Source organism: Gossypium hirsutum, chromosome D02 (genome assembly GCF_007990345.1).
Source record: "Gossypium hirsutum isolate 1008001.06 chromosome D02, Gossypium_hirsutum_v2.1, whole genome shotgun sequence".
Classification (NCBI taxonomy): Eukaryota; Viridiplantae; Streptophyta; class Magnoliopsida; order Malvales; family Malvaceae; genus Gossypium; species Gossypium hirsutum.
The window spans coordinates 72146527-72167325 of NC_053438.1; the positions used below are offsets into that span (position 1 = coordinate 72146527).

The 20799-nt window shown below is 34.8% G+C and overlaps 3 protein-coding genes across 4 annotated transcripts; 2 read left to right on the forward strand and 1 right to left on the reverse strand.

Moving 5' to 3' along the window:
• Nucleotides 1-3674: 3674 nt before the first annotated feature.
• Nucleotides 3675-5305, forward strand: LOC107908138 (probable purine permease 4). The gene has a single exon (XM_016835393.2). The coding sequence runs from the start codon at nucleotides 3909-3911 to the stop codon at nucleotides 5064-5066; it is 1158 nt and encodes a 385-aa protein (XP_016690882.1). The 5' UTR covers nucleotides 3675-3908; the 3' UTR covers nucleotides 5067-5305.
• Nucleotides 5306-5993: 688 nt separating this feature from the next.
• On the forward strand, nucleotides 5994-13652 carry LOC107908529 (ycf3-interacting protein 1, chloroplastic). Its single transcript, XM_041089323.1, has 6 exons — nucleotides 5994-6520; nucleotides 6627-6671; nucleotides 6746-6859; nucleotides 7069-7149; nucleotides 8266-8430; nucleotides 13392-13652. Exons 1-6 carry the CDS (start codon nucleotides 6212-6214, stop codon nucleotides 13479-13481), a joined length of 804 nt encoding a protein of 267 aa, XP_040945257.1. The 5' UTR covers nucleotides 5994-6211; the 3' UTR covers nucleotides 13482-13652.
• Nucleotides 13653-15010: 1358 nt separating this feature from the next.
• Nucleotides 15011-19620, reverse strand: LOC107938493 (uncharacterized). Of its 2 annotated transcripts, none has more exons than XM_041089324.1 (7): nucleotides 18447-19619; nucleotides 18225-18343; nucleotides 16626-17411; nucleotides 15948-16389; nucleotides 15698-15842; nucleotides 15504-15603; nucleotides 15011-15394 (listed from the first exon to the last, which is right to left on the reverse strand). In XM_041089324.1, exons 1-7 carry the CDS (start codon nucleotides 19491-19493, stop codon nucleotides 15286-15288), a joined length of 2748 nt encoding a protein of 915 aa, XP_040945258.1. In that variant the 5' UTR covers nucleotides 19494-19619; the 3' UTR covers nucleotides 15011-15285. The 2 variants fall into 2 exon arrangements, 1 of the variants encoding a protein (XP_040945258.1); XR_005910605.1 differs by lacking the exon at nucleotides 15011-15394 and having other exon boundaries at nucleotides 15948-15989; nucleotides 16061-16389; nucleotides 18447-19620.
• Nucleotides 19621-20799: the final 1179 nt, after the last annotated feature.

Below are 20799 nucleotides of genomic sequence, written 5' to 3' on the forward strand. Positions count from 1 at the left end.
AAGAGAAATTTGGATGGTTCTTCCAATCTGCATTATAACTATTGCTATAGGGGTTATTTTGAGATCTAAAATCATTACCCATAAAGTCGACTTGCGCATGCTTCATGCTAGACTTGAAGGGTGAATATTCTGAATTAATCATCTCCACTCTATTCGCATCACACTGCATCATTGGATTCACCTACTTAGAAAAATTAAAACCGTTAATCTTCTTACCAGGAGCTTCAACCTAATTTGCTAACATAGAAACTGCATCCATGTTAAAAATATCTACTGCTTTCATTAGTTTTGTTCTCATGACTTGCCACTGATAATTATTTAGTGCTAATTCCTCAATAAATTCTTGAGTTGCCTCGAGTGTTTTATTATTTTGTGTTCCACTAGCTACTGCATCAATTAATTGCCTAGTCGAGTGATTCAAACTGTTGTAGAAGGTTTGAACTTGCAACCACAAAGGTAATCCATGATGAGGTCACCTTCTCAAAAGATCCTTAATTAAATCTCTCCCATGCATTATATAATGTCTTCCAATCAATTTGAGCAATGTATCCCAATCAATTTGAGCAAAATAAGAGATATAATTCCTCAATTTAGCTGTTTTAGCTAGTGGAAAGTACTTCAACAGAAACTTTTCGGTAATCTAATCCCAAGTTGTGATAGAATCTCGTGACAATGATTTCAACCATTGTTTTGTCTTGCTCCTCAAAGAGAATGGGAACAACTATAAGCGCATGGTGTCATCAGTAGTGTCATTGATCTTAAATGTGTCACAAATATCTAGAAAGTTAGCCAAATTAGTATTTGGATCTTCATCTTGCAAACCATCAAACTGAACATACTATTGTACCATTTGAATTGTGTTCGGCTTCAGCTTGAAACTGTTTGTAGCAATAGTCTATCTCAGAATACTCGATTCAGCCCCAATCAGAGTTGGCTTAGCATAATCATACATAGTACGAGGAGCAGTAGTTGCAGGAAGCTGCTGATTATGTTGATTATCACCTATCTCCACGGTAATATCTTTTTCATCTTGATCGTCTACTATATTTTGTTGATTTTGTCTTGCTTCTCTAACCTCTTTACGATTTCTGCGAGCAGTCTTTTCAACTTCATTATAAACAATTAAAGGTTTTGACGGGTTTCCTCCCGTCATAAACCAAAAGAACCTGTCAGAATCAAACAAACGAAAAAAATTAGAATTTAAAAATTAAATTAAAAATAAAAATATTCAAATAAAAATAAAAATGGCTAAATTAATAGAAATAAAATTTTTCTAATATTTTAGTCCCCAGCAAAATCACCAAAAACTTGATACAATCGTAAACCAACTAAAAATTTGACTAAGACAAGTGCACCTATCAATTAATATCATAGCTATGATGAGCAAAGATATTGTTCCCACAAGGACTAAAAGTACTAGAAATTACTGTCTTTCTATTATTTAACCGAAAAATTAAAGTGATTGATTAAAGCTAATATTAACTAAATTAATTAACTAAAGAACATGACAAAAAACAAATCAAGAAAATAAACGATTAACAACCAATAAGCGAGACAATACTCAGGAAAGAATCTACCTAGATTTAATTTGTCATTATCAATCTAAATTACGCAATTTCTTCACTTAGTATCTTGATCTGTAGAAATCCCTAAATTATGCGAATATCTCTCTTATAGACTAAGAGCAACTGACTCTAGGTTGATTAATTGAAATTTCTATATAATTAAAACATCTATTACCGCATTAACTCGATTCATGGATTCCTCTATTAGATTTGATTCTAATCCGATATATTTGTATTGTCCTATTTTTAAGATTGCATGCAACTCCATTCAATTACGTTAGATCTACTATTAAACAAAGTCTATTTCTCCTTTGATTTAAGCACATTAAGCATGGATTAATAATCTAGAAATATTAAACCAAGAATTAAAACACACATAATTGAGAACAAGATCTAAGTATTTATTACGTAAAAATGGAAATTAAATAACATGATCCATCGTAGGGTTCATCTCATTAGGTATTTGGAAAATTAGTTTATGATAGCAAATAAAAGTGCCCAAAAGACAATATAACCACAAGAAACAAAAAAACTCATAATAAACTTCAAAGAAATCAAAAGGAGATCTTCAATCTTAATAGAAATCTGCTTTAGAGTCGGCTCCAATGGTGTTTTTCGAGTTCTTTTCTTGAGTATTCTATGACAGCTCACTCCCATCTTATTATCTTTGTCATATATAGGTCTTAGAATGCCCAAAAAATAGTGATTTTGACACGGTCTGACACACGTGCCTGTGTGACCCTTATACCTTGCTCCTATTTTATGATTTTTACTCATTTTTTCGCTCCTTTTACTCCCAAATACTATTCCAAGTATAGAAACATGAATTTAAAGGATTAGGAGTATAAAATTCACCATTTTACATCAACTAATTATCCAAAAACGCATTAAGAATGAGACTAAAACATGTTATTTTTATCACTTATTAGTGTTCAATAATAAATTATACTTATTAAAATAAAAAAAGTTATAAAAAATATTAAAATAAAACTTCAGTAATAAATTAAAGATTTTACTAATTTAATCGATGTAGGTTTAAATTATATTATATACACATTTTTATTGATTTTTGTTAAACTAAAAAGACTAACGTACACTCAAATAAGTTAACTTATTTTAATCTAAATTGGTGCCTAATTGACCCGTGATACTAATTCATAGATTTTATTAAAAATAAAAATAGATATACAACAAAGTGAGAGATCGAATTCGTCCTGGAGAAACCCTAGACATCAACTGCCTCTTTTATGTTTGTGGTGCCCATGCAAGGGCAAGCAGACAAGGCCACTATCATTGATCTTTTGTCAGTTATTCTTCCAATACCAAATGCAATATTTCAATTTTTTCCTTTTTCGTTTTCCACATGTAAATATGAATCCATACCATTACTATTATTAGGAATAATGTTTGAGAATTTTTGTTGGGTCAGGATCATTTCTTTTAATAATCATCTATAAAAAAATTAAGTGTTCCAAGTTATTGATTTGATTTTATGTGCTCATCTTTATTGGAAAGGCTGCTAGCACATTAACCAATAACTTATTGATATATATCTTTTAAGAAAATGGCGACAAAGAATTATTCTTTTGACTCTGTCCATTTTCTGATATGTACTAACTGGAATCTATATTAGCAATAGTGGATTTCATTCTTTACTTGAGTTTTTTCCCTCCGAGCTAAATCTACTTAGGAATACATTAATTCATTTCCTTCTCAATTGATTATCAATTTCATGCCCCCATCCCAGAGAAATGTTTGAAAAGAATCATATTTCTTATTTTGTACATATATGCTTTAGCCAATGTTATTAATTATATCATATATCATAGTCAAAAGATCAGTGGGTATATATTAGGGAAAAGCACATGTAAACTGTATGGATCAATTCATGAATATTGTTTCTCATTATATCTTTTAATATATATTTTTTCTTTTTCTTTTTTAATAATAAAGAGACGTGAGTTCATCTTGAAGGTAGCTTTAAATTTTATCAAGAAAAACAAAAAAAATTCTATTAAAAAAGTGAGGGTTGAACTCAAGATAGGAGATTAATTAATGATGAAACAACGCTTTCATTGAGAGAGAAAAAGAGAGGAAAAGGAAAGCATCTCTATCTTGCAGTTAGTCACATCCTTAAATATAAAAGACAACGATTCATCCTCGGGTCTTGGGTTTGAACTCCTCTATAATATAGAGGTCCGATCACTAGAAGCACCATAGCTATCTTCAAAAACCCACCTTAAAAAAACACACCAATAAGCAACATCAACAACATCTACCGATACGTAAATTAGTATTGTATCACAATCCTATACTTGTCAGATCAGTAAGTGCTAGATAGCCATGAACATCAACACTAGCAACAACCACGACAATGGTGAACAAGACCAAAAGGGTGTCTCAAAGAAGCGTTATATGCCTCTTTTGTTGATCAACTATACGTGCCTGTTTTTGGGTTCTGTATCCTCAAGCTTGCTCTCCAAGTACTATTTCAACCACAAAGGCTCCAACAAATGGGTTTCCACATGGGTTCAGTCAGCTGGATTCCCTTTCCTTCTCTTGCCGGTTTTCCTCCCTTACTATCTCTTCCAATGCACTCAGAGAAAGCCTTTCACTCGTTTCACTCCTAGAATCTTAAGTTTGTCCATATTCATAGGCCTTATGCTAGGCTTAAACAACCTTCTTTTCTCTTGGGGCAACTCTTATCTTCCAGTATCAACCTCCGCTCTCCTTCTATCCTCTCAACTAGTATTCAATCTCATCCTATCTGCAATTATGGTTAAGCAAAAGATCACTTTCACAAACCTCAACTGCGTCATCCTATTGACGTTAAGCTCAATCCTCCTAGCCTTAGGATCCAACCACGACAAACCGCAGGACCTGACCCCAACCAAATACATGATAGGGTTTGTGGCAACCATAGGGGCGGGGTTGTTATTTGCCTTGTATCTGCCGATTATGGAGATGATATACAAGAAGGTGTACTGTTATGCGATGATTATAGAAATGCAGTTAGTGATGGAGCTATCGGCGACGATATTAGCGAGTGTGGGGATGGTGTGGGATGGGGGATTTACGGAGATGAGAAAGGAGAGTAAGGAGGTGTTCGACAAGGGGGAGGGAGTTTATTGGGTGACGATGATCACCAATGTGGTGACTTGGCAACTGTGCTTTATGGGAACGGCAGGAACGGTGTTTTTAACGTGCTCGCTAACGGGCGGGATATGCATGACGGCGTTGCTGGGATTGAATGTATTGGGAGGGGTATTGGTGTACAGAGAGGATTTTGGGGGGGTGAAGATTGTTTCTACAGTGATGTGTGGGTGGGGGTTTTGTTCATACGTTTATGGGATGTATGTTAACAATCACATGATGAAGCTCTTGGACGATCATAAGCAAAATATTAATCCATCTATTGAAATGGCTCAGCCTCAGCCTCAGCCTCAGCCTCAGCCTCATTCGGATCTTCATCTTGACTTGGGGTTTGAACAAATTAATTAATCTTCACTATTTTAATTAACTAATTAGCTCATATTAGATAATTATCTTCTGACGTCCATCGTAGAAATTTATCCTGCAGCAAGTAGTAGTAGCAAAAAGAATATATTAGTAACTATAGTCTATGTATCATCTATCAAGGAGTACATGATAATATTGATCCTTGTTGAAGGAAAATTATATATTTTACTATATTGTAGGTTTTTTTTTTACTTTCCTATTAATAATATTTCATTGTTCAAGATCTTATTATAGCTGGATTCAAATTGTATATATATCTTTGTATCCGGTATTGTAATTCTAATTATGCATTGCTGGAGATTTTAAATAATAATATTTAGTGTTTGTATCTAATATATTATTCATTATATATTGAGACTGTGAAATTTCGAGAAAGGGCTGAACTCAGGAGGTTGAGGTTGTGGGTAAAGTGATTTTTTTTGTCTGAAATTGAGATTAAATAATAATCCCAGCTCTATATGTTTTTTAAGGGAGGGGATGGAAAAATAATAGTTTCGAATCAACAAATTACAGCGCGTGAACATATCTGAATCAGAGTTACATAGTTAGTTTGGATGTTTGAAGCAAGCAGCTTATCATTATACAAGTACTTGGTCATTGACAGAATCATGTAAGCTGAACAAAATTGTGTATGGCTACAACCGTATACACACAAGCACAGTTAAAAATTAGCATCCATACACCACCGGAGTTAGGTGGGATAATAAATATTTTTCTTACCTTAATTAATAGTTGAAGGTTTGATGCTCACCCTAAAATATAAAACAGTTTTAAAATTTGTGGTCAAGAGAAATACCTTAATAAAAAAAAATTGGAAGGCATAGCAGATTCCAGTTTCATGGTGAGATTTGACTTTTAGCCCCAAACCAAATGTTTTTTAGAAGTCACTGAAGGCCTGAAGCTTGGGCTTGGTGGGCTAATTTCAGGGATCCCATTCAGCATTAGACCATAAGGCCTCTAGGTCAAGGCCCAGAGCTGATAGCCTGATACCGATGTGCTAGGCATAGCTTAGGCTTCTGATGGTGATAGCTAGCTAGAAAAGAAAACCAGGAAAAATCACAATAAATCTCAATCAGAATCAATGGAACAAACAAATTGTTAGTGGTTCAGGAAAAAAATCACAGTAAATGGGGATTTTGCAAGCGTCCCAAGTGCCTTTTGCATCGACTTGTTCATCTTCGTCTTCTTGTCCCCCTGCTGCACCTAAAACCTTATCCGCATGCAAATCATTGGCTGTGAATGTCAAGTTGAGCAAAGTATGCAGTTCGACGAGTCTGCGACTGCGTAAGATTGGTGGTGGAGTTGTTGGGGTCGGTAAGGAAGGCGTACAACCAGTGCGCATTGGTGAGGATGATGATGGTCATGATACTTCTTTATCAGCAACCGCCCAACCGGAGGAAGATGAGGACCTCCAATGCGTTCGCCAAATCCAAAGAGTAACACCATTCCTTTCTTTCTATTCTTTCGATGATAGTTTCCATTATTACCTACGACTATACTTGCACTACTCCTTGCTAATTAAATCTGCTTATTGCTTACTAGGTTCTACAACTTCTCAGGAAAAACCGAGACATGTTATTCAGTGAGGTATGCAGACTATTTGGTACTCCTGCTATGCTATCCTTCTACTTTACTTTTTTTTTTTGGGTATTTACATACAGGTTAAACTGACCGTGATGATAGAGGATCCTAGGGAAGTCGAGAGAAGGAGGTTGCTTGGCATTGAGGATCCTGATGCCCCTACCAGGGATGATCTCGTCGAAGCTCTGGAACAAGTGAGTTCCTTTTACCTACCGACCTTCAATTTCTATATGCTTGCTATATTCTCAATCTCAATAAACAAACACTATTACTAATTCAGTATCATATTAAAATATTTACCATCCTATTTCAAACATTATCCAAATACTTTCTCGGCTGTTAATTTTCAAAGGCTAAATCTAAGGAAACTATTCTAATATGCTGTTTGTTTCTATTTTACCAGGTCAATGAAGGGAAGATCCCCACTAATCGTGTTGCTCTCAGGATGCTAGCTGAGGAAATGACCAACTGGCCTAATATAGAGGTACTTTTGTTTTTGCTACTTTAGACTATGTATATTTACTAAGTTCTTTTAGGCATCTCCAAATTTCTTTACATCTTCTGTATCCCTTGACATTGGATTTGTTTTTAACCATTGTACGAATGGCTCATTATGTAGCTTCTAAGCAGCATGGCTTTGGTAATTTCTGTATGGATATCTGGCTCTTGAACTTTTTGAGAAGATGGTTATAGGTAGTGGTTTGAAGTAATTCCTTTTCCCATATCAGTAAAAAGGGAAACTTTAGAAACCATTGGAGGAATTCCTTTCATGATGGAAATTCAAGTGACTTGTAGGCTTTATGAGAAGATGGTTACTAGTAGTAGTATGAAGTAATTCCTTTATCCATAACATTAAAATGAGAAACTTTAGAAACCAATGGAGAAATTATTATCATAATGAATTTCGGGTGACTTTTTGATTGAATGGCTCTTGCCTTTCATGAGAATATACAAAGACTTTTTAGGTTAAGTCCTTTTCTTCGAGTATCTAGTTCCCTATAAAATATCTTTACCTATTGAATCTGTGATCTCTTTGTTAAGATAAATGAGTAATGATGACTCTGGATCCCTCATTCTCGGAAGCTACTCGCATGTGAATGGAGTTACTTGACCTGGGTCTGCATGTATTATGCATTCCAGTTATCATTGATCGTAGAAAGTTAGCTTTTCTTATCTTTGGCCTAAAACATGCTTGGGATCTACTTGTTATCTACCCTCTTTGTAAAATTTTCCATGAATGTACAAAACTTTAAAAAATGTAACTTCACTTCCACTGAAAGGAAAGCAATTGAACAATAGGTTTAATGCTATTCTTTCCCCTCATTCCCACGTTTTCAACTTCCTTCAACTGTATAGTTTTGTCATCATTCTTAGCTTCTTTAAAGTTCAACTTGCTTTATTTTGCCTTGTATTTTCCTCAGCTTCTGGAGTTCTAGGACCAAATTTTTTATATATGTATGGTTGTGTATTTTCCTAAGCATCTTCATAAGTGATAAGTTCCATTGAGATGACTTATATTTTCCCATTATTTCTATGTACACAGTTGATTATTCTTCTTTTAGATCGAAATTTGAGAATGCTTGATGTCTTTAATGAGTAGGTTGAAGCATCGAAGAAACAACGTAGCAAATCCCTTTATGCAAGGGCGACAGACACTGGCATTGATCCTAAAGAAGTTGCTAAGAGACTAAATATTGATTGGGATTCTGCTGCTGAAATCGAAGATGTTGGAATCAATGATGAAACAGAAGTCCCTTCTGCAGTGGTTTGTTTTCTTATCCCAGTTTTTAATATTTTAAAAACTAATTTCTTTACTAGTAAATTTGTTATCAGTTTCTGCATCTATTAAAGGTCAGCTCTTTGCAATGAGGCTTGCCTTATCAAGGCCCTAATGCTTTACCAATTTTAGAAGTCACTGAGATTAGGATGCTCCAAGCTTGTGAAGTCTTTCAAATTATAACAAAAATGGATAAAGAACTTAGATGACTATCAAATCTTCACTTTTTGGTTATATCATTCACTTAAGACTCATTTGGCATATGAATGCTCGTGAAAGTGCATTTGTTTTAAGTTTAGAATGAATTTTAGCTTTTTCTTCACTCCAAGTAATAGGAGTGCAGATATCTAATAGCTTGACTGCTTGTATCCTACCTAGATACTTGCAATAGAGGTGTTAACACCATATGAAAGGTATTTGTTAAGAATAGTACCAAAAAGATATTTTTATAAGTATCTTAAACGATTTACAAAGTTTTGAAATCATTTGGTTTACAATTTTGTTGAAAAATGAAACTGGGAAGTTGTTAATAAGCCTTATGAAATGAAAGTAGGGAAAAGTATTTGGATCCCTTTAAAAGAGGATTTGAATGGTAAGTTTAAAATTGTAATCTATTATCATTTTTCCAAGGGATCAGAATCTCTAAGGAAAAGATTTGAATCCTTTACAAGATTTTGTATTCTGTAAAATTTTGTTACTAGGGATGAGAATGCTATATTTGAGAATTCGAAGCACTCATCTGGAAATTCAAAAAATAAATCTGTTGGACATGCTTTTCCAAAAGTTGTAATTCTTCATCAACGACATGTCTAATCATGAAAATGTGTTTCTAATGCTAGTTGGTGCTTATAAATGCTTCATTTAAGATTAATTTTACATTTGATTCTCTTCAAAGTCATTTCTACTCTCACTCGTTTCTGTCTCATGGTTCATAGTACATGTGAGTTTTAGAAAAAACCCTGAAATGCAATCTTGTTCTTCTTTGAGTAGGCTTTGGATCTGGGGATTACATTTCCACGTAGACCATTTGCACCATAGTGGTGAAATCATTATCCCAAAGAAAGCTTCCTAGTAGTGTCTTCCCTACAATGATAGTATAGAAACTTTAAAGATATAATGGTTTCAACTAAAAGTTATAGAGCAGGAAGATTTACTATCAAATCTGTTTGTTGAAAGTTGCATATGTATGGTCTAAGTACAATCCACAAGACACAAGTGAGAATGGCAACTCATTGGCAGAATGACTAAAGTGGATTGAAGATGACTACTTTGTCGCCTAATTACCCGTCAAGCTATTAGCAATTCTCTTTATAATGTGTTTCACAAACAATATTCAATGCTAGAATTATGGAACGCTATTGAAAAAGGTATAAGAGTGAGGACGAGGGAAGCAAGTCATTCCTTGTGAAGATGTATATTGGCTTTAAAATGATGAACTCTGAAGAAGTTATTGATCAATTTAATGAATAGAAATGACATTGCAATTGAGTGCAATGTCATGTGAGACACAATCTCTAAAATTTTCAAGTATCCACCATCATTAGTAAATTACTACCATCTTGGAAAGATTACTAAAGGTATTTGAATCATAGATAAGTTAGTTTACCTTGATTTTCTGATTGGCGTAATGATAAATTTAGCCCTTAGCATTCACCCTTTTTGTCAATTTAGCCCTAAATCTTTTTTTTTTGGATCACTTTGTCCCCCAACCTTTAAAAGTTAGTCAAATTGCCTTTTTATATAAAAAAGTTAATTGGACCTTTAAATTTTTAATGTTATTGATGTGGAAACTTGTGTGGCAGTTCAGGTTTACTTCATAAAAAATTTAAAAAGAAAATATTACAAATTCAAAAAAGTTCATAAAATTTTATATAAAATTTATTCATGTTAGCAATAAGGTACATGTAGATTTTTGCTTGAGTTACCACGTCAATGCCATTAAAATTTTAACAGTTTAATCAAATTTTTTTGTCCTAAACAAAGCAATTTGATTAAAATTAGAAGGTTGAAAGCCAAAGTGACCACCCCCCACCCCTCAAAAAAAAAAAAAAAGGAAGAAAAAGAGTTAGCCCCAAAGTGACAAAATAGGTAAGCGGTAGGGGCTTAATTTGTCTTTATGGCTATTTGATTTAACACATAAATTGAAAGTGCAACCCAAAAGAGAGAAAACCTTAAAAATGTGTGACAAAATTAGCATAGCCTCACATTGACGGTAAAGGAAAAAGAAACTCTTAAAAAATGAAGTGGAAGTTAAAAAAATTTGGGAAAGACTCAACAAAAAGAAAGGTCATTGTTATGTGTATGAAGATAATGGGCCACTTGGTGAAGGTGTGTCACTTTGGCAAAGATAAGAAAGAGGAAGTCAACATGGTGTTAGAAGATGACATGGTTGCAAATCATACAAAACTTCTCATGGTTGACAACCAAGATGGTTACTGGATTGACTTCGATGTACCTTGTCATGTCGCTGCATTCAAAGGTGAATTCAAGAACTATGAAGAGGTCAATGAGTACAAATCAGTCTTCACGGGAAATTACTTCACTTGCAAAGTTGTTGCCAACCTTTAACATTTCAAGATGTGCATGACATCCTAATCTTATTAAGAGTTTAATTCTTGTTAAGAGACTTGATGACCATACTTTCAAAGTTATGTTTGACTCTCAAAAAGTGAAAATTTCTAAGAGAATCATTGTGGGAAAAGACTATTTGAAAGATAAATAACAACAAAAGTAATTCTAATTATGTTTATATTGTTGATTTGAATGACTTTAATTTTTTATGGCATTATAGATTAAGGCATTTTTGCATGAATGCATTGAGTAGAATATTCTCTCATGGTATAATTCCATATTCTCTCATGGTATAATTCCTAAATCAAATTATACTGAGTACTAAGACTTGTGAATGTTGTGTCAATCATAAATTACTAGTAAAACACATTTTATTACTTTTATAGATGATTTCTCTAAGCATTCTTATGCCTATCTGCTTCAAAAAGAAGATGGAACTTATGAAAAGTTTAGGAGTTTCAAATGAAAAATTAAGAATTTGACTATTAAGAAGATAAACAAAATAGATCCAATAGAGAAGACATGTTTACATCTTTTTGTGCATTACTCAGTTGTATCAATAAAGAATTTTTTGCCCCTAATACGTCACCTAAAAATGGGGTGGCAAAAAGGAAGAGTAAATCTTTACATGAAATGGTGAGATCCATGCTTTTGCATTCTCGTGTGCCTGAGTTTTGGGGGGAAGCATTATTTACTTGTTTTAATAGAACTTTTGAATTATTGAAAGAAGGAATGTCTAAATTATATTATTTGGTTGCATTAGGTTCTCTTTTTTGCTACACTAAAGCTACCAAATTATATGAAATAGGAAAGCATGTAGGTTTTATAATCTTGAGACTGATAACATTATTGAATCTACTCATGCAATATATTTTGAGCATTTAGTAATAAAGGGCGCTAGTAGTTTGATTTATAGAAAGAATTGTCAAATGAGTTGAGAGAACCAAAGGATCAATCACTTTATATTGTGATATTCTAGCTGTTAGTTACAACACAAAGAACGAAGATTGTCCAATAATAACAAGCTTATAGCTATAAGATACAATCATGTGAGTAGTATTGTAACGAAAGGTAAGGCTAATTTAGAGTACCTACATACATATAAAATATCAGTAGATCCCCTTACTACACCCTCCTTGGGTTATAAAATAGCTTACACTATGAGAGATATGTGATTGGTATTCGTTAGTAGAGATGAGTGATGATAACTCTCTCATTGGTGTCATTTAAGAAATTAATCATTTAAGTTTTAAAAATAATATCTTCATTCAATGATCAATGTATATGAGAATCAGTTGATATTATTATTGAATTTTCTGAAAAATTTATGTATGAGATAGATAATATTCTAAAATGCATCAACTTTTGGAATAACAAGGGGAAATGGATATGTTTCCTTCTATATTAAATTGCGTCAGCCATTGAAGAACACACAAATTGGTGTGAAGTATGAAGCTATTTCCTTGTATCTCATATTATATATAAAGTTTCACCTTTAGACATACACTTTACATATTTTTTTATTTGAAATTTTCCTTGTATCTCATATTTCTTTAGACATACACTTTACAAATGGGTGTGAAGTATGAATATGTTTCCTTGTATCTCATATTCCTAAGGGGTCAAAATCACCAAAGAAAAGGATAAAATCCTTTATAGGATTTTGTTTTAAGGAATTAGAATTCCATATTTGAGGATTCAAATCCCTCATGAAGAAATTCAAAAAATGAATTCAATGGAAACACTCTTCCGTTCTAAAAGCTGAACACCAGTTGGTGCTTGTAAGTGATTCATTAACATTCATTTTACACAAATTTACGTTCAATTCGCTTCAACAAACATTTCTCTTCCTTAACTCCCTTTTGGTTCTGCTTCACGTGTGTTTAAGAACTTGTGTTCTTTTTCGAATGGGTATTGTATTCTGGGGATAACATTTCTAATTCTATAAAAGACCATTTGCACCATTTAGGGAAACTATTGTCTTAAAGAAAACTTCTTGATAGTACCTTCCCTACAACATTACTTCATTTCTTCTTTTTGTTCTACCCTATTACTATTTTTCTTGATTGCACTACTGAGACAAGATTGTGAATTGGACAAGATTGGCTATTGTCTTGAATTGGTTAATTAATATCTGCAGTGGGTGTTTTTTGCCTTGTTTGTTTTTCAATTGAATGATTTAACTTCTAAGAAGGTTACTATAGTTTTTCTTTCTTATTTGTTCTTGATTGATTAATTGAATTTGAAGGGTGTAAATGTGGGAGCTTCTTTACTGTGTTTTTACTGTGGACTAGGGTCAGAAACTCAAAGCATTTCTTTTAATGGACGCATACGACAATCTACCATTTAATTTGAAATTAGTATTATTTTTTTTGCAGGGTTATGGGGCACTATACTTGGTCACAGCTTTTCCAGTTATCATCGGTATATCTGTAGTGTTAATATTATTTTATAATTCACTCCAGTAGGAAGGTTGGACACACCCTTTTCCTTTTGACTTGAATCAATAATGTATAACCTCTTTTTAAATATGGTTTTCATTTTATTACCTTTTTGTTTTCCTATGTTGAATTGTGCAATACAATTAGTGATGCACCAACATCCACCACAACATCCAAGGAAGAAGTGAATTTTGCAGAGCCTCGTTATCTGTCTTTGGATGCATGCCGCAATGCTTCTTTGCTTTGTTAACCATTTGATTTTCTACAAATTTATATATATATATTTGTTGTATATAAAAACAGGTATCAAGAGGCACATTTCGCTCTTTCTCTCTCTATATGGATGGTAAAGCTCGAGTCATTTGATAAATTTTGTATTAGACCTTAGGAAAGCTTTTGACTCCCTTCTCTGGAACTCCAAATTTCAGGTGTTGAGAGTTTTGGGTTTCTCTGATGATTTTAGAAATTGGGTTTATGCTTGTGTTGCTTATCCTAGATTTTCAGTGGCTTTGAATGGAGGGCTTGTAGGCTACTTTTCTGGAGCTAAGGGAGTCGGGCAAGGGGATCCCTTATCCCCTTACCCCTTTATTCTTGTTATGAATGTTCTTTCAGGTCTTTTAAATCTTGGTTGCAGGTATAAGATTTTTACTTATCATCCAAAGTTTAAGAAATTACAGTGTTTTTTTTGGCCAAAAGAAAAAAAAAAGAAAGTACAGTTGACTTGTTTGTGTTTTGTGGATGATTTGTTGATGTTTGCTAAAGGGTCCACTGATTCGAGACTTGCTATTGGGAATATTCTTGATTTTTTCTGTAAGATTTCTGGATTAAAAGTCAATTTCTTAAAAAGTGAGGTGTTTAGTTCAGGTGTTTGTCAAGCTGATTTGCAGTCTATTGTGGAGCATACTGGTTTAAAGCTTATAAGGCTGCCAGTTAGGTACTTGGGTGTACCTTTGGTGACAAGGAACCTTAGAAGCAATATTTGTGGTCCTTTGATAGAAAAAATCATGAGGCGTATACATAGTCGGACCTTTTGCGGGAAGACATAAGTTGCTGAATTCTGTGATTTTTAGTTTACTAAATTGCCTGGAATGCTATCATCTAACCTATCTTGTATGGTAGGAAAAGAATAATAGAACTTTTGCCCAGACTGAAACTAATGCAGGTAGGGTTATAGAGCAGGTTCGACTGCATAATTTAGTTCGAAGGCTCTCGCATGTTTTTACGCTTTGTTAAAAGGGTAAGAACTATACACGATGGGTTTTATAACATTTTAATTTCATAATTTAAAATGAAATATTTAAAGAAAAATAAATATTGTAAAAATGAATGTGGGAATCAATGCCTTTGAGGTTTTTTATCGTTAACTTTCTCTTGGTTTTATTTTATTTTTAGTTTTATGTAGCAACACTTCTTTTTAATTTTTTTTTCTGATTTAAGCTACATGTCTTTTAACAATTTTAATAATAAAAAAGACAATTTTAATAATGAAAGAACTTTAATAACATTGATAGTTTTGGAATTTAATTAGAATTTTTTGAAATTTAGCGATCAATTTAAAATAAAAATTATAATTTGAGGATGTTTGATGTAATTAACTCTATTGATAATAATCCCCAAAAAACTCATATTTGATAACAATTTAAAATGTAAACTAAAAATTAGTACTTTTTATATTAATAAATACTCTCACAATTAATACGTACATTAATTGGCGATTATCCAAAGAGTGGGTGGGCTGGGCTGGCCGCAGGCGTACTGGTTCGGGTACGGTCCTCTAGAGCAAGAACTCGATGCAATGCTAATGCGAAGAGAATGATTATAATAGAGATGTTCACTTGATTGGCACAACATCCAGGATGGGAGCTGTACATTTTGGACATTTCCCACTACTCCATTGCAATTCATGCGCACATTTCAGGCAGGTGCACATGTGCCCGCAACTGATCATCAGATTAATCAATCAATTAATTAATACACCTTAACCATGCAGTTTATCCATTGCCAGATTATGCTGCTTGCTTTTCATCATGAAATTAATACTATTATTACCTGTACAAAAGTGAGTCGACCTGCATTTCTAAGCATATACAACAGCAGCGTTTCCATGGTGATGCTACTCTTTCCGTTGATTTGTTCTCTTCCCTTCCACCTGTACGTACAAGGCCAAACAATTAATGGGATATAAACAGAGAAGCTAGAAGATAAATATACTATAATAAAGTAAATACATCAAGCAGTCTAACCTGAATGAAGTAGTTCCCGATTGAAGGAATAATGTTGAAATTTCATCTGCAGGTCCATGCAGCTCAAAATTGATTTGCTTAGCTCCCCCATCTCACGCTGGAGTTGCTCGATGTGTCCTCTTAAATCACAAATCAGTTCGATTTCCTTTAATATGTAAACACATGCATCCACGGCAAATTAAAACCAATGAATGAATACCCTGAACCTGACTCGGAAAGTTTTTAATTAATAGAATGAATGAATACTCACCAAGGAAGTAGGGGCTATCGAACAAGAGGACCGTCGAGTATCCTGATAATATTGAGCTTCAGATACTCCAGATGGTGGTGAAAACGTAGATGGACCCCGATCAGAATAATTACCTGTTTCTTTACCATCTTGAGAACTCCATGACCTCGTTAGGTCCGATGGTGAAGGCATTTGGATAGATGGTGGGGATTCATTGAAGTAGGTATGGGCTTCATGCGATTGATGGCTGATTATGCTCATTTCTTCTTCTTCTTCTACTCCTAGATCACCAGCTGGATGCAAATGTCTCTGTAGGTAGGACTTCACTTGGACCATTCTATCCTCATCGTCCGCCTCTTCTTGACTTGCACCTCCATCCTCTTGCATAATTTGTACCCGAGAGTTCATTAATCGGTCCATTCTCTCTCGGAAATCACTTGCAAGACAAGTTGAAACTCTTCCCCTGCATTGGTAGGTAATTAGGAAATTATGACACTGGCCTTTTACGTCTTGCAAGATCATAAGAGAGATCAAACATCAATTTATATAACCTCATCTCATATTTTAAGGTTATATGAGTGTGTATGTGAAACATTCCAACCTTTATGTAAATATGTACTAGTAAATAATATGCATACTATATTTGAGTGTATATCAAATTCAAAACAAAACGTATAAAAATAGTAAAAAGTGATGTACCTTTCTAGGAGCTGACGTATCTCCTCATTTTTGGAGGTGGTGTTAAGCACTTCCTGGTACCATGCTTTTCGTAAGTCTTCCCAATAACTTCTGGGTCGAGATATATCACTAAACCGGTCATAATTTGTTTGATCAAAATATTGTGGGTAATGATCATCTAGCTCTTCGGTTACCTCACTACCATCATTGTCACTGTAGAATGTTGAATTCCCTGCATTTTCCTGAGAGTCAAGGTGGGGCTGCTGCTTGTCATCGATATCCTGTTCCAGTTCCTGTTCTTCACCTATCTCATTCAAGGATGTTTCTGTAGTTTCTTCTAAGCCAAGAGAGAGATGCTGCTGGTGATTATCTCGTTCTTCCGCAGTTTCATTTTGAGAGTAGGGATTCACGTTTTCTGCAGTTCCTTGCGAGTCGAGGAATAGATTTTGTTGGCAGTTGGACCCTTGTTCTTTTGCCATTTGATTCTCAGATTGACTCGCCAATGGTGTTGTTGTATCTGCAGATTTTAGTGTTTCAAGGCATCTCACTTCCAAGCTTGTTTCTTTTTGGTGTATGGCATATGAAGCTGGCTTTGCCTGTTCATTAAGATTTTCGTTTCTGTACTCTGTGAAGCGATTAACTGGACATATACTCTGGTGCCCAGATATTGACGCCTTTTGGCAATGAGTTTCTTCACTTTGCAGTTTGGAAGTGGAGCTTTTGTCTAACTGGGTCGAGACCTGATCCCTATGAAGGCATCTTGAAGTAGCTGAATCATTCTGCGCAGCACCAGTGCTAAACTTCTCCCTGGATTTAGTTAAGTTGCGAGTCAATAAGTTGATGGAAGGCAAACAGAAAGGAAATCTAATTGAATAAATCAGAAAATGGAGGCTGAAAGTTTTTTTTTTCCTTTTTTAAGTGAAACGTAGTTCTATGAGATTTGTGAAGAATTCATCGCATCAGTTAGCTTGAAGCAGTTAAGCTAAAGCTATATGATGCAGCGGCAAGAGAAACATTTTAAATAATTCATAGCATGTTGGTAGGAAAGAAAAATAGAAAGAAGAAGAGAATGAGAATGGTCTTTCCTATTTTTCTTTCGACTCTTTCCTTTCTGTCCTAGCACCTTTTTACTCACAAATGTCCTCGACTCCTCCTTAACCACTCGAGAATGACAAGTAGTGCTTGTATTATTCCATCCGGTATGATCTTTCTAGAGTAAATTGTTATAAAAGGACTAACTTGTATTCTAAATAAATTAAGGCAAATGAGAGCTTGGAAGCTATGCGTAATCTGTAATGGCATTGATGAATTTGTGGTAAATATTAAGGATGTTAGGTTTATAAAACTTTTTGGAGGCAATTGCGAAGACTGAAGATGGTTTTGGAACAACTTTTATTACGTGATGGTGAATGATTCACTCAGACTTGTGACTAATATCTACCACGTTTATGAGTCGTATCAATGGTATTTGGGTGTTGTATATCACATGCTATGTTAGTTAGGCTACATGTCGGTCCTGTGTTTTTGGGGTGCAGCAGCAGCAGGACTTACTTATTTAGCTAAAAGAGTGCTTGCTTGAATGGATAATCATATGGTATAATTCATTTCAAATAGTGATACCTGGCTTGCATCATTGTAGACCCATGTGAGAACCGGGTCCCGTGCACTCCGGGTCCTTGTGGATGACATTTATCTTGAATTGTCAGACTGCGTTGTAGACATCTAAGCCGTAGCATTGACTGTAACAATAATGGAAAAGAAAGCAAAAAGGAGTTGGAGTGATTCAATAGTGCCATAACCCATAAGCTTTAGCTTTATTTGGCTCTGAAAAGCAAAGCACACCTGAAGGCGGCCCCGCTGTGAGAATTTTGAGACTGACCGGCGTTCCAGTAGCGAATCCAACTCTCTATTCTTGTCTCGTTCTATCTGCATAAGCAAATCATAGAATGCTTGTCGCCCTCTTAGTCGGGGTGAACTCGCAATCCGTAAGAAATACCTCCGCCCTGCCTTTCCTTGATCTGATGTGGAGCTATGCTTGTTCTCTCTAGATCGTGAGTCGGTAACATTAGTATTAATACGCTCATCATCATCCGCATCTTCTCTACCATTTTTCAACCTCTTGATGATATCCGCTACCCTCACTCTTTCTCTTTCCCCAGCATCGCATGAAGAACAGAACGGTGGCGCACTTGTGTCGCAATCTATTAAAGAATCCTCAGGGTCATTGTTTCTTCTGTTTTCTATTTTTTCGTCTAATGTTGAAGCTTCTTCCACGGACGAGGCATTAATATTATTCTCATTAGAGCTTGAACCAGGATTTGTCCTGCTAGTGTCTGAACCCATACTTTGGCCTTGGTATGAGCGGTGTAGCCTAGCCTCCCATATTTGAACAAGGGACGAAGCACCAAGATTGTGTTTGACCATGACATTCTCTAATGGAGTGGACAAGTTTGATGCCATGGGCGAGGCAGTGTTTGAATTTGTAGGAACTAGTAATTGGCCCGCACCTTCATTTACTACATGTTTGTCGGTGGTTACATCTTGTGCCTGCCTAGTCACCCATCGATCAAGAACAAGAGGAGAATGCTTTGGGGTGATTGGTGAGGGCTCCCCGTTTTTAATGTTAGTCGTGTGCAAATTACAATGGTTACCAATATTGGATCGTTCATTGGTCGACGTAGCAACATGTGTCATCTTATTTTGAGAATTAGCGGCGGAAGAGAGAGAGATGCAGCAATTGATATGATCCCTAACCAAACCTTTGAAATTGGTGTCCAAGTCTAACACAGCTCTCACATTGATCTCTCTGCATCTTTCCTTCCGGGTGTGGTTCCTTAGGACACAACCAAAAGGCGACGAAGAAGCGATCTCTACCTGAGAAGATGCCATGTTATCTGATTATGGGTTGATTTCATGAAAAGTTGAATTTACATGGACCCGGCCATTGCAAGGGAATAGAATCCCATTTATGCCCCGAGTAAATGGGTGGGAGATTCGGAATAGACCAACCTCGCAAATGAGCAAAGAGAAAAGATAAACACAAAAAAAAAAGACTTTGGAGATGACCGAGGGATCCTCTCGGTTTAGGGGTGGACAGAAGAAACGGAGACAACAGAACCACAAGCAAATTGTTGACGAAAACAACGGAATGGTGTTCAATAAAATGATCTGTTTATTTTGCAAGCAATTTGGGGTCAAATTACCAATAAAAGTCTCTTTTTTTTTTGGATTACCAAAATAGGCCAGGTTCTAAATTAATTACCGGAATGGGCCTATTTCCCCAAAATGTGTCCACGTCAACGCGTTGTCAGGTGGCAAAACAAGAAAATGCTTCCTCAAGGAAGAGTTTTGTCCATGTGGACAGAAAACACGTCCCTGAGGGCGCGCTTTGTGTCCACGTGAACAAAGCGCTTTATTGAGGAAACGTTTTCCCCGTGTCTGCTATAGTACCAACGGTAAAAAAAATAGCCATTGGTACCCCCAACGGTAAAAAAAAACTATAAAACCTCCTTTCATTTTTTTTCACACTTAAATCCTTTTTATCTTCAATCTTTTCATATTTCTCTCATATTTCTCTCAAATTCCTCTCAAAGCTCTCTTTAATTTTTTTTAAAAAAACTCTAATTTTATTTTTTTAATTTATTTTTTAAAATCATAAAAATTTAATCGTGTTAGTAATGGCCGGAGAATTAATTCGTCTCGATGATAAACACATATCCGTCGAACAAATGAAAATGGTAAGTGTTAAATTTAATTTTTAAATATTATTTAAGATTTTTTTTTTCATTTATGCAATTTTAAATAATTTTTATTTTATTATTTCTTATAAAAGTATGTAGATCGGATATTGCAATGCTATATCCGTAATATGCATGGTCCTCCATCACCGTTGATAGATAATTACCTGCGGGAAGCGGGTTTGTAACACCCCTTACTCGAGACCGTTGCCGGATTCGAGCACGAGGCATTACTTATCTTATCTTACTAATTCAAAGCATAAAAACTCGTTTTAAAAATTAATTTCACTATTTACAGCAATCTGTCTAATCGCGCAGCAGTTACTTAATTAATTATAACTCGAGCTACAAAACTCAAAATTTAACTCCGTAAATTTTCCCTGAAACTAGACTCATATATCTTCCTACCATAAAATTTTTAGAATTTTTGGCTTAGCCAATTAGTACAGTTTATTAGT

Excerpts from the sequence above, each read along its gene's own strand:
- LOC107908138 (XM_016835393.2), top strand. The coding sequence starts at position 3,909 with ATGAACATCAACACTAGCAACAACCACGACAATGGTGAACAAGACCAA.
- LOC107908529 (XM_041089323.1), top strand. The coding sequence starts at position 6,212 with ATGGGGATTTTGCAAGCGTCCCAAGTGCCTTTTGCATCGACTTGTTCA. Across the intron at positions 6,672-6,745 it reads GAGACATGTTATTCAGTGAG|GTTAAACTGACCGTGATGAT; the intron begins GTATGCAGACTA and ends ATTTACATACAG. Across the intron at positions 8,431-13,391 it reads CAGAAGTCCCTTCTGCAGTG|GGTTATGGGGCACTATACTT; the intron begins GTTTGTTTTCTT and ends TTTTTTTTGCAG.
- LOC107938493 (XM_041089324.1), bottom strand. The coding sequence starts at position 19,493 with ATGGCATCTTCTCAGGTAGAGATCGCTTCTTCGTCGCCTTTTGGTTGT. Across the intron at positions 18,344-18,446 it reads CACAGCGGGGCCGCCTTCAG|TCAATGCTACGGCTTAGATG; the intron begins GTGTGCTTTGCT and ends TTATTGTTACAG. Across the intron at positions 16,390-16,625 it reads ATACGTCAGCTCCTAGAAAG|GGGAAGAGTTTCAACTTGTC; the intron begins GTACATCACTTT and ends CTACCAATGCAG.